The sequence below is a fragment of the Gallus gallus genome, chromosome 2 (genome assembly GCF_016699485.2).
Source record: "Gallus gallus isolate bGalGal1 chromosome 2, bGalGal1.mat.broiler.GRCg7b, whole genome shotgun sequence".
Lineage (NCBI taxonomy): Eukaryota > Metazoa > Chordata > Aves > Galliformes > Phasianidae > Gallus > Gallus gallus.
The window spans coordinates 19,783,021-19,796,885 of record NC_052533.1 but is presented as its reverse complement, the minus strand read 5'-3'; the positions used below and the strand labels follow the sequence as shown (position 1 = coordinate 19,796,885).

Genomic DNA, 13,865 nt, shown 5'->3' with positions numbered 1-13,865 from the left:
TTCTTGGAAATAAAAAAGGGCTTAAATTATAGATTGGATTTGAAAACACTGTAGTCTCATTCTGGTTCCTCTATTCCTCTGTTTCAGACCTTACAGGTTGCAAATATAAGACATTCTATCAAATAGTCAGGTTCAGATGGAATATAAAGTGCACCCAAAAGTAAGCAGAATATCATGATTAACTTTACACTAATTTGAATCAGTTGTCACAGTTGTCTCTGAAACCTGTCTTCTAACATAGTACACCTGCATTGTAGTAATGCTTTTAAATAATACTTCAACATGCATAGCAGTTTAAGGGAAAGGTCTAAAGTAGAAGCTAAGGCCTTCCATGTCTAAGGCAGGTCATTTCCACAACAGTTCTGTATCCCTTCTAACCAGTAAAACACTTTTGTGATGTTTAAAATAAAGAGCAGAAGGGATGAAAAAAATGGGGGGGGGAATTCTTGGTCACCTGGAATGCTTCTGTTGGAGATGCTTTCTCTAGGATAAATACCCTCGAAGCAAGATACCCAACATGTGTTCCTAATTTATCACAAGATGAACAAAGAAACGTGACATAGAAATAGACCAATAATTTTCTGCCACTGAGCTGTACTTTGGTGATTAACAAGTCAAAAAATTTTCTTACACTAATCACCTAAAATGACCATCTATTAAACTTTTTATCTACTCATTTGTATTATAATATTCTTTAATATATTAATGTAACAATCAAATCAGTCTTGGCCCCTTTAAAAGACCGTGCTTATAACGTGCATGCTATGCTAACACCCCTGGTGCTTTGTGACATGCATCATCAAACCCCTGATCCCTAAGTCATAAGGCTTCACGATAATCCTGCCTGCAAGGTTAGAATGCTGGCTTAGAAATGCGACCCTAATTTTTCCTAAAGGCTTGTTAGACAGAAGGCAATTAAAATTAAATTGAAAAGGTGTGTTATTTATTACGTTACTTACTTCTAATTAATTATTACCTTCTAATTTTCCAAAGGTAGATGTCTGACTTAAGAATATGTAACGCACAAAGGGGTTGTAACATCTCTATTCCTTATTCACTCAGGGGCTGAGACCATGAATACCATCTTTCAGCCTGAAGAATATTAAAATTGATGTACTAGATAAGGGCCCTTTGGGTAAAATTAGCATCAAGGAAGCCAAATCATTTTTATTAGCCCTTTTAAGAACAATCCCCACAGAACTGGGGAGAATGTCAAGGTTCCCTTCCTCACCAAAGTTTGCTTTCTTGGTAGTAATCCATTCAAAAGATCATATCCAGAGACTGCTACTTTAAACCACATGCTGTATTCATTTTTCACAAATACAGTAAGAATAATGAAGGTTATTTATAAGTTTAAGATTCTTTTTAGTAATCTTCATTATGATCTAAGGGGGATAAATACAGATGGTGAAGAGTGACTGCCTTCAAAACATCAGACTTCTGGCTACAGTAGAATAAATCTAAATGTAAACGAGGATTAGGAAACACAAATGAACCCACATTTTGTCTCAGCCAACTCTTTTCTGGTAAATGGATCCATGTGTTGTATCCCACTTTCATCAAGAGAGCTGGCACTTCTTTTTTGCAGTCACTTCACTAATGCAGCATTTGGGGGTTCACTAGCACAGTCACATAGGGCCCTTCTGTTAGCAAGGTTAGCAGGAAAAACGAACTTCAAAATTTATGCCAAAGTTATGAACACAATCCAACTCCATGTTGTTATTACTATATGCCTGAAATAAATACAAACTCAAACATTTATTGCAGTCCATGAAAATCAGAAGGCAGCAATTGTCCTGGACAATTGTACATCTTGCTTTGGCAGCATGAGGCTTTGAAAGCTATTCAATCTACTTTCTGATTTTGGTCCCGAATGTGTTTGCTCTTCTAAAAAAAAAAAAAAAAAATACCATAAACGGCAATAACTCACTGTAAAAGTCATCAGTAGAGAAAAATGCCAGCTTTTGTACCACTCGCTCATGCAGTCATGCATAGTTCAGAAAATTATATCCATGTCTTTCCCATAAAGAGATATTCATCGGTTGCCACGATTCTAATTAATAAAAAATAAAACTTAGTGTTATATCTAAAATGGCAGTTTTCTTTTGATGTCACTCTGCCAAAGGAAAACTCATATTCCTAACAATTAGGCTCTTATGTAACATAATGCATGTTTAGGAAAAAAGAAAAGGGAGGAACTTTCTCATAAAGTATGTTCCTTGCCATTGGCAATGGAAAAGCACATCTGTACTGCAGGGTCTTCTGCTACTGCTGCTGGCAGATTCCAGCAGGCTTAGTTTTTACCAGGAATACAAACAAAGGTCCTTTGTAATGTTTGGGTACGAAACTCCTCAGAAACACTAGGTAATGCTGTTCAAAAAGAATCTCCAGCTTTTTCCTGCTTATTTACATGTAAACATACATACCATATAGCTGTACACATATATACAGGCACGTATAGGCATACCAATAACCAGATCAAACACAACCAGTGACCTAACAAGCTGCCAGGTGCTAGGTGATTGAGTCTTTCCCCACTATCTTAGAGTGAGCAGATGCCAAAGATGCACACATCCTTCTCTATTTTAGCCTAGCCTTATTCAGCCATGCTGTATCTGTGTGCGTGTATACTTGTCAAACGTTTCTTTCCATTCTTGCCTTTGCTCATCCACCTAAAGAGAAAATCCAAACAACATCCTCCTAATAATTACTGGCTTTAGTCTGCATGATGCAAACTGAGAAGTCAACTTTTATTTGGCTATTGATTAAAAAAAAAAAAAAAAAAAAAAAACATCTCAGGTTGGGTATCCGGAAGAATTTCTTCTTAGAAAGAGTTGTTGAGCATTAGAACAGGTTACCCAGGGGAGTGGCAGAGATACCATCCCTAGAGGTGTTTAAAGAAAAGGCAGACATAACAGTGAGGGACATGTTTTAGTGAGCAATATGGGAGGGAGGTGGATGGTTGGACTAGATGGTCTGAGATCTTTTCCAACCTTAATGATTCTATGATCTATACATCACTGCCAGGTGCACATTTAAGTCCACAGGCTCAAAATACTTTGTTCATCTTCCTCAAACTCTGCCTTCTGCAGTAAGTCATTCTCAGCTAACACAACACACAGTGAAGCTGTTTAAAGCCAAGTTATCTTTTTTGAGAAATCATATCATTTACAATTCAGGCTGATAAGGAGGAGAATCTTTCAAAGCCAGAGAAAGACCAAGGATAAAAAAAAGAGTATCAGGAAAGCAATCTGCTAAAAGCCCTATTAAAGTTGACCCTTCTTAACAGAAAGGATGAAATGAAGCCTCCTTACTGAATAGATAAATAAATAAATTCTCATTAGTGAGAAGTCACAGACAATAAAACATGTCAGGATCTTTCAAGGCCTGAGCAACTCTTTCTGTAATGACTGAGCCTTTTTCAAAGACTTTTCAATAATTTTACATGTTTTTTTTTTTTTTTTCCTCCTGTGGCTTTGTCAGCCAAGATGTTCAAAAGAAAACCCAAAAATCTACTGCAACATTTATATGTTGTGACATTCATCTATCTGGTATCTGAGTCCTGGATTCTGTGGTTCCACATGACTTTATCCTCAAAAGACAGATACTCTGTCTGAGGTAAAGACAGTGTAAGTAGGGAACATACACTTTAGACAACTGAGAATTGTGTGGGTGAATTTGACTGAAGGATTCCTGCCTTTTGAGCTATTCACAGCTACTAGCTAGCAGACTGCCAAAACAATTGCCTGTACTTTATGGATCATAGCCATACCCACATCTCATTGCATTCCAGCTTTTAACAAGGAAGTATAGCTTTATAGTTATTTTCTGCAACTCTTCAAATAATTAATAAATCACGGATAAACCATGCTAACAACAACATTGTTTGGTAAGATAGATAGAGAAGACATTTAGGTTTGTTTCACGTAAATAGTAATTTTTCCACTCATACATATCCCTTTTTTTTTTTTTTTTTTACTCCTATTCTCTTTTTGTCTTATAATGTTGTCCATCTTTTCAATAGTTCATTCTCTGTAAAGTAACTCCAGGAAAAGGCCTATTGAAAATTTTAACATGAACCAGAACAGCTTTGACCAGTACTGATATTGGTTACGCTGTAGCTTGCTAAAAAAATATAGCTCAGAAAATATGAAGGATTCCTACTGCGCAAGGTACATTATTAGAACCATATTTTTCTTAGCAGAAAAATGAAAATAGACAGCAAGTGTTAAAAAAACCCATAGCTTTGGTAATTCTCTCAGATATTATTTCAGCAGCCTGCTACCTTAGTGTAACTGGATACGCATAAGATGAATAGCAGGCCTGAAAGTCTCACAGTGGGAAAACTGAACTTGATATAACTTCATGGGAGTGGGAAATTACTTCTCACAGTGAAGTCCACGTACACATATTTATCTTCTCCCAGGCCACTGCAGCTTCAACACTTTATTCTTAATCAAAAATGAATGCCAATGGTCCACTATTCACGACAACTGAATTATAGTATGACCATGCTTGTGCCGATGCCAAAGAAACTTCTGTGAAGAGAAATTGTGGTTTCAACTTTTTGATAAGGTTATTAGTCTCAGTTTCAGTAGTTTCCCTCTACTTTGCCATACATATGCAAATTACAGCGGTTAAAGTGGAAAAAAAAAAAAAGAAACATTTCTTCTAGAGATCATAATTTCAGCTTTGAGCAAGAAGCAAGCAAGTTAGCACTTTTGCAATATTTCTCATTAAAGATCCTATTAAGACCTGTTGGAGCATAACTAGTGGAGGCCCTCAAAAAATGATCCAAGGGATGGAACACTTCTCCTATTAGGAAAGGCTGAGAGAGCTGGGACTGTTCAGCCTGGAGAAGAGAAGGCTCCGGGGAGACCTAATAGGAGCCTTTCAGTATCTAAACAGGAGCTACAGGAAAGAAGGGGACAGACTCTTCAGCAGGGTCTGTGGTGACAGAACATGAGGAAATGGCTTCAAACTTAGAGGGGAAATTCAGGTCAGATATAAGGAAAAAGTCTTCTATAGGGAAGGTGGTGAGGCACCAGAACTAGAAATGTAGTTGATGCCCTGTGCCTGAAGGCTTCCAAGGTGAGGCTGGATCAGGCCCTGGGTCCCTAATTTAGCTGTGCATGTCCCTGTTCATTGCAGAGGAGTTGGACTAGATTGTTGGACTAGATGACCTGTAAAGGTCCCTTCCAACTCTAAGGAATCTATGATTCTAAGCTGAAAAGTAGTAAAGATACCTGTACTAATTAAGTAGAAAGAAAGAATTAATTATGGGAAAAGAAAATATCGGGAGAAAGTCATCCATAAAAATAATTTCTTTTGTTTACAGTTGTTAATAATGTTGAAGAGAAAACAGATTTCATTTTTAAGATATAATTTGAAACCATTCCACAGACAGTACTAGTACAGTTTGAACCTCACATGTTGCATACAACAGTGTTTTGAATGAAAGATGAGGAAAATCTTGTCATAATGGCAGCAGTAAAGGAGCAGAACATGGAAGGAAGGGGGCAGAGTAGAAAAGGTAGAAATAAAAACTTGGGGTTCATCAGCACCAAAAAAACTATTAGAATCGGAGAAATAAGATGTCAGAGACAGAAATACAGATTAATGCTAACTAGAAAGTATTCTGATCTTGGTAAACTGCGAGAAGAGCTGCTATTAGAAAGGAATCAAATCTAACCATGCAATATTTACTTAAGGTAGAGGAAAAAAGGAAAAACTATCACATTAATGAACAATAGAATCACATTTACAGAAGTCAAGGTTGGCAGCTGCAGAAAAAGGCCCTCTCTGGTTTCCATGCAAGATAACTCAACTATGAATGATAGCAGCTTAAATATATATATATATAATTATTAATATATATATATAGATATATCTATATATATATGGATTTCTGGTTTTCATCTAACAAAACTCTTTTAGTCTGTACACACTCATATGCACAAACCAACTAGAACCTGGTTGGTGATGGATGTGCGAATAACAGCTACAAGCGTATTCTCTTTCTTTCTTTTCTTCAGTGTCCCACTCAGCATCTTCTGTGGTTCATTTCTGGTAGACAGAATCTGTCTCTCTACCCACATACATCCTCTTCTACTACAGATCTGGGTTTAGCAGTAAGGAGAGCAACAGCAGACACTCCTTTTAGACTTATGAGAATGGTACCTGACAGTCCTTCAAATCTGCTCCTTCAAATGCAGCTCAGGCTAGAACAGTTAAGTGCTAGAACAACTGCCTGCCAGGGAGACGTGCAGACACTGGAAGATGTTTGGTGGGTTTGGCATATTTTGAAAATACATGAATGCCCACACTGGAAAACCTTCAAATCAGTTGCAATTTGAGTAATTTTTCAGTTTTTATCTGTTTTATACTACTAAGAGAATGAGCAGTCATTCTCTTCAACAGTCTGTTTTCCCCACATGCGTATCGTTGTTTCTTAAAAGATACTTAAATAATAGGTTTAAGGCATAAGAGGAGCCTTGGGCTCTTCTGGAGACTGACCATTTGCACTTAATAAGCACTCTTAATGAAAAGAGAAAAAACAGCTTGCGCTTTTAGGTTATTTTGCTACTTGGTAATATTTTTGTGACTTCTTTTTTACCCACTGTCAATGCTGCACCTGAATAGAAGCTAAACTAATTTGTATGGCACCTGAGATGTTCAGGTGGCCTTCTGTTAAAGTGAGTTTCCCACAATTGCTAAGCTTCCTACAACATGCACACTCAGCTTGGAGTGGACAGAGCAAATTCAGGAAATACTTCTCCTAAATAGTTATGCATTTCTACTGTGTCAGCTCTTACTGACTTTGTAAAGAAAATAGCAGCATTGCTTACAGAAATTACTTTCTGTGTTTGTCATATTTCCAGAGAGAAAAATGCTTTTTGAATCAAGTAGCTATAAATAACAAGGGGGTAGAGGAGGCACCAAGCAGTCTTACATTAACACAGAAAAGTTTCTTTTTCTTACAGTGGTTATTTACAGATAGAACTGAAAACATTTAATTTGCGTAATGACATACTGGCATGTTACCTTTTGATGCATCCAAGGAGATATAATTAGCTGAGAAGCCCTCAGAAGAAATGCTGCGGTCAGTCACAAAGTACAACATCATCACGTTGCCACCACTAGTAAGAGATGGTGGAATTGATCTTCCACAGTACCTGAAGCAAAAAAAAAAAACCCAAACTGAATAGCAGGGCTTTATGAAGCATCTGTATTGCTGGTAGAAGATTCAGTTCTTATGAGAAGTCTGAACAGCTGCACATACACAAATGTCTTTGAACTATAGAGATCTCAAACATGAACCCTGTATCATGAGGCTAAATAGCACTCTTCACATACAAGAATACAAATCTAATGTGTGTGGCAAAGTCAGAGGAGAAGTTCTTTATCAAGTTGTCCAGTTCTTATTGAAATTAGGCCACGCTGTACCTACAACATAGTCTGAGTGGTAACAAAATGCTCTCCGCTATAACAGGATGCTCATTTGCTCCTTATTTTCCAAAATATTGCCATGTCTAGCAACTACTTTACAGACTGTAGCTGCAGTTGGGTTCTGGGCTCAAGTAGAATTCAAGAATGTTTTATCTAGGTTAGTAAGAAAACCTTGTATATAGCAGAGCTGCTTAAGAGAAGGAGAGGAGAAAAAGATTTGTCAGCCTTTTCTGCCCTAATAAAACAGCACAGATCAGGAGGAAGTGAAAATAAAACGCTATAAAACAATGACTTCAGTTTAGTTCTTGCTGAGATCTAATACACAACCTTTTAAGTAAACTCTTTTAAGTAATCTTTCTTTCATCTCTGCAAGTGTTCCAAATCACGTGTTCTCCTTAAAACAGATATATTAATGCTTTTGAACATGTTCCCCATATATCAAAATGTTAATGGAGCTGGACAATGGCAGCTATTCTCTTAGTATAGCATTTATGAAATGGGGTTCTCATTATCTGGTTGAAGAAAGGAAGTTGCCTTTACTATGCTAGCAGAAGAATTGCTGTTAATGTTTCAGTGGAGTGATTAAACTACGTGCAAAGTTTAAGGAAGGTAATTGGATGGAAAGACGTACAGAATACAGAACAGCTATACGTCACACACTATAGTAACTAAGGTCTATAGGCTAATGAACATATTCACCTTCCCAATTTTTGCATAGTGCTGTTGTCATATATTTCAAGATAATCCATTCTGCAGCTGCTATGAAATGGTAAGTTAAATGAAGTGAATGTCAGGCGGATAAGGTAGCCGGGTTGAACGTTGATGGTCCAGATACAGTTAATACCATGTGGGTAGACATCTGGGAAACCAGGACTTGTAATGGTTCCTTCTGATCCAGTGAGAGACTCCCCACATACTGCAGATTTTAAACAAGTTAAATAATATATTAATTCAACTACAAGGCACTTACAACATTTGTTACTTTTCTGATATTTCATGAACATTTTTGTCTTGTTCACACTACGCTGTGATACACTTACATTTTCTTCTCCCATTATACCTTTGTAAAACTTGACGGGCCACTGTGTTCAGTGTACGAGAAAATCTGTAAAATCCCAACACCCTATACACAAAACAAAAAATTCTTACCTGTATCCAATGGCCAGTACTGAGCTCTGAAGCCAAGGTTGGTAAGAGAGGAAGCTCTGAATTTGATATAGAGATTGTTCCTTGTAGATTGCACTCTAGATGGTACAGCTGTACCACAATATTTCCCCAAAAGAGGAGATTCTGTGTTGTTGCCATCTCTGACCTGAAGAACAGTATATTCAAAATATTCCATACAAAGTTCAATTGTTTTAAAGTTGTAAGAGCAAATAACTTCATAAGAATGGTATAAAAGGCATTCTCAATAAATCAAGACTTCTGCTTTCATGGAGATGAGTACGAGAAGGAACACACAGCTAAGAATTTCTGAGAGTTTTTCATATTATATGTGTAATATTCTTTACCTCAACATAGTCTGAGTCACAAGTTGTTGTATTTCGAATGTCAAAGTCGATAAAGTTAAGAATCACCACTTTGCTCACTGACTGGGAGATGATCCACTCACAGGTCTTTGGCTGGGAGGACATCCTTGGGAAGTAAGGTGAATGGATAGTGCCTTCTCCAGACAGGGAGCCTCCACAGGCTGCCAACAGATACCAAGAATCAGTAGTTGTGATGAATGGTTTTGAAAAACACATAATGCAATATCTATCAAATATCACAGTCATTAGAAGAAAACCATACCTAAAAACCTTTCTTCTCATAGCATCTACTGTGGTTCAGCCAGCTAGAGTTAAGAACATACTTAAAAGAATGTATTACTGTGTAGCATAAGCATATGTACAAAAGATTGATTTAACATTGACCATGAATACTTAAGAGACTCCACTCCTTTCATAGAATCATAAAGTCTTTTGAGTTGGAAGGGGTCCTTAAAGGTCATCTGGTCCAACTCCTCTGCAATGAACAAGGACACGGGGTGCTCACCACTTCTCTGGGCAACCTGTTCCAGTGCCTCATCACACTTGTAAAAAAATTTCTTCCTTATATCCAATCTAATCTTCTCTCTTAGGTTGAAGTCATTTCCTCTTGTCTGTCACAAAAGATTCCACTAAAAGTGTCTGTCTCCTTCTTTCTCACAGCCCCCTTTAGATACTGAAAGGCCTCCATCAGATCTCCCTGACACCTCTACCCTCCTCCAGCCTGTCCGCATAGGAGAGATGTTTCATTCTTTGGATTATTTTTGCAGCCCTCCTCTGGAGGGACTCCAACAGGTCTGTGCCTCTTCTATACTAAGGACACCCCATCTGAATACAGTACTCCAGGCTCACCAGCACAGAGCAGATGGGCAAGATCATCCCTCTGACCTGCTGGCCACACTTCTTTTGATGCAGCCCAGGATGCACATTGCTGACTTATGTCCAACTTGCCATCCACCAATACCCTCAAAGTCCTTTCCAGCAGGGCTGCGTTCTACCATCCTTACATCTCGTAGCTTGCACTGATTGCAGGGGTTACTACAACCCCAGACTTGCACTTGAATTTATCAAATCTCATGAGACTCACCTGGGCCCCCTGCTCAAGCCTGTCTAGGTAAAGCTTTTTTTCCACATACTTAGACAGATGTATTAGAGATTAAGAACTAAAAGATAGAAATAATGAAAGTATAAATATTTAGCCAGAATTATGTTATCTTTGGTATGTTGGCAAGCAATGTATTGTTAATAGAAACAATGGGGAATACATTTCCAAATAAGGCAGAAGTGTCTAAAACAAACATACTGCAGACATCATCTTTGTGTTTCTAAAAGCAGCATTGAATAAATAAACTATTTATTTTGTTTTGAAGTTTATCCTAGAACCAGTACGTGGATAACATAGCATCAAAATCATTGAAAGCATTCAAATTACAAACAATTTCACTGTGCAAGTCAACAGTTCTTACCAACTTGGTAAACAGCCCTGAAGCTAGCCCTTTGCACAGAAGCATCAGACTTGAACTTGATCCAGAGACTGTTGCTGGTAGAAGTGATTGGAGATATAACTGTACTATGACAGAATCTGGTAATCAGAGAAGACATCTCACTGTCACCATCTCGAACCTAATCATTAATAAAAAAAAAAAGAAATACATCAGATCATGAAAAAGAGACTTCCAAGGGAGACTTTCAAGATGAGGCTGGATCAAGCCCTGGGCAACCAGATTTAGCTGTGCACACCCCTGTTCATTACAGTAGAGTTGGACTAGACAACCTTTGAAAGTCCCTTCTAACTCTAAGGGTTTTATGATTCTATCATAGAAGTGTTGGTATTTGATACCTGGACTATCACAGATCACAAGAATGAAACAGATTGTCTCAATGAATCACAGCTTTAGCACAGTTTGGACACATGCTTCCATAGGTGACATCTTTCATATGAAAGAGACAGGTAAGTTGCTCACCAGTGATAACCATGATCTTTTTGCCAGCACTAAAATCCTGCTGTGGAAAATTAAAGGGGAAGATTTGTAATTTCCGTGTTCTGATTATGAAGTTTATAGTGACCTTTTAACAGCACTTCTCCAGAAATATCATGTCACATCACATCTATACTTTAACACAGCCAGAAAAATTAACTAACAAAAGGTGTAACTGCGAGTCTATAAGCAGTAAAAAGGTATACTGATGTCTTTCCATTTTTTCCGAAGGTCTCAATGCATGAAAATAATAAAGCTATAAAAGCTTTCAACTTACAACTTCTGCACTACCAGTGCACTGACCTTATTCAATTTGAATATCAAAGGAGATGTATCTTGTGCATTATCATATGAATCATGATTATCAAGAAGACTAGGACAGAAAGAGATATTTGCATCTCCAATCTTCAGGACCTGAACCCACAGGCTGCTAGTAAGTCTAGAATCAGGCCAAGCATAAGTATAGCCAAGGAGCTCTGAACACCCTCTGAATCATTCATTCCATTCCAACAGGAAAGCCAACAAACTGAGGTCCTAAAACAGGTCCCCTGCTATTTGCCTATCAGGGACCAAGCAAAGGACATATAGTTTTCAGATTCCCTCTCATCACCTCTTCTCTCCTCCTCAGCCGTGTCATTTAACTGGCTGAGAGAGAAGGCAGGGAGCCCTTGGAGTAGTGGGTAGACAGGTGAGCAGGCAGTGGTTGGACTGCTTGATTAGCGACTTCCCAGTGGAGAAATGGTTCTCTGACTAATGCACTTTAAATTTCCCTGGGACCTAGGCTCAAGGAGAGAAAGTTATATGGGATTTACAGGGAAGTAAATTAAAAAAATAAATAATCAAGATTTGAGCTGGAGTATTCAGAAAGCCTTTATAAAGAAGTTTACAGAACTATAGTTTACATGAGTTTACTTTTTTCTTGACTTGATTCTGCTTACATTTTTAGTTTATAAAGTCCAAATAGAAGCAATAAAAATAACATTCTCTAAACCACGTGAATAATATCTCATACTGCCAGTTAGAGGAAGGAGAAGGAGCTGGCTTGGCTAATACCTTACCTCTGCAGCACCATGTCACAGACTTATGTAAGAAGTTTTATTGTGTCTAGTTTCTTATTGGAGACCCCTGATCTCAGGCTGCTCCTTCCTTAGTAAAAGACTAAACATCCCTCCCTCAGCAAGTATCTGCAAGCAGTGTCTGGCTGCTGTGATTTCCTGTTATCACCAGGGATAGGAATAATATGCTACTTCTCAAAGTGACAAAATAATTGTCAGAGAGTGATTTTCAAAATAACTTAAACATCCAAAACCAAAAATCCATCTCCCAAGTTGAATTTCATCATAAAACCCAGTGAAATGGTATTTTAGGAAAGCATATGTGGAAAATAGACTTTGAAAAAAAAAAAAATACAGGACTTGTAACCACAGTTCTTGTGCCTGTTGCTCTAGGCTGAGCTGCGTAGGTGAGAAGGAAGGCAAAGACGTGGCAAAGCACAGAAATACAGGAAAACTGAACTGCTTGTGACTGATCAGCAAACAAGGTAAATGCTTTGCTGAATTAATACAAACTGATTGTTTCCAACAGAACTGGTTTTGTTTCTCTGGCTATGGTGAATTTAGCCGCTGTTCTGCCAGCAATTAGCATGAAGAGTACCAGGCCAAACAAACAAAAGCTGTCTGTGTTCATTAAACACACTTCTCCTCTCATTACAAAAATTAATTATACTTCATTCCAGGCAAAGTCTCTGAGTTAGAGGAGGAGGAACAGAAACAATGTTAGCACAATAACAAATCTTATAAAAACAGATTAACTGAAGGGAGCTCACAGTGGCCTATGCCTCACTTACTCAGAAAGAGATTAAACACAAAACCACATAACTGCACAGTCCTGCCTTGCCACGCTGCTGCTGTTGTAGCTTCCTGTAAAGCTTGGCCCTGCTGGGCCTTGGGAGGCACTGGGGGAAGCAGCCCAACTGGCTGCCAGCTTCCGTCTTCCCTGCACCTGGCTTAGCTATGACAGCTACATCAACAGGGGGCTGGGGCTGAGTTTATGTCTGCTAATCTCCATGCAGCGCAACCACAGTTTTGTACAGATGGCACTAACAAGCAGCCATTCCATGTAGGATGAGGTTATTCATTATTCCTTGAAATATGGTGAGCTGGGCCGTGGCACATAGGAACATGGGGACAGCGTGACAGAAGATGGCACAGGCTGGTGCTGAAGAACCCACCAGAGCTTGTCAGAGCCTGAAGGATCTCCCACCTTGCCTAGGGCTGCATTTCAGCTCCCAGGACCATCAGCCCCTCCCCATCAGAGCTTCAGTAGAACCAGGCTCCAACTTCCCATCCACAGCACAAGGCCCAGCCCAGCCTTGGCTTATTACTATCCCCCAGGGAAAGGAATTCACTGCCTAAGGCTGACACCAGTCACCCTGTTACTGGCTGAGGTGGTGGGACTGCTTTGCCCTGCTGCCTCCAGTGGGAGCCCCCAGTGATCCCCACCAGTACCAACCCTACACAGCCAAACTTCATCTGTGGTTGATTAAAGATATGCAGGCCTGTGTTTAGGGGCTTAGGGGTAAGGAAGAAATTGAATAAATAATATCTAGCATACTTAAAAGGAGGCATTTAGTAGATTTGGATGTAACGTGAAGATGCAGATCAGTGAAGACAGTGCTGCATGTAGAAGTGCTTTCAAGATCACATAAATTATCTGAAGTATATCCTAGATAACAAAAATTACTATATTTACCATACAGAAGCATTCTGCACATACTAATTTTCCTATAATAACAGTTCTGAACACATATACAAATATTAAAATATGTAGTGCACTTTCTCTTTTCCACAAAATAAATTTTCAGCAAAACACTGCAACTTGAGAAAATGCTGTATAGAGGCTGTTGCATTAT

At 38.5% G+C, this 13,865-nt stretch overlaps 1 protein-coding gene across 4 annotated transcripts in view; it reads right to left on the bottom strand.

The window, feature by feature from the left end:
* The window catches only part of CUBN (cubilin), a 138,257-nt gene that overhangs the window by 104,888 nt on the left and 19,504 nt on the right, over window positions 1–13,865 (bottom strand). For all 4 annotated transcript variants that reach the window (XM_040695519.2, XM_001235155.7, XM_046934912.1 and 1 more), the window contains 5 exons: window positions 10,442–10,598; window positions 8,961–9,139; window positions 8,599–8,761; window positions 8,149–8,365; window positions 7,045–7,175 (listed from right to left, as the gene is read on the bottom strand). In XM_040695519.2, the coding sequence (XP_040551453.1) occupies window positions 7,045–7,175; window positions 8,149–8,365; window positions 8,599–8,761; window positions 8,961–9,139; window positions 10,442–10,598 (847 nt within the window). The remainder of the gene's footprint in view (window positions 1–7,044; window positions 7,176–8,148; window positions 8,366–8,598; window positions 8,762–8,960; window positions 9,140–10,441; window positions 10,599–13,865) is intronic.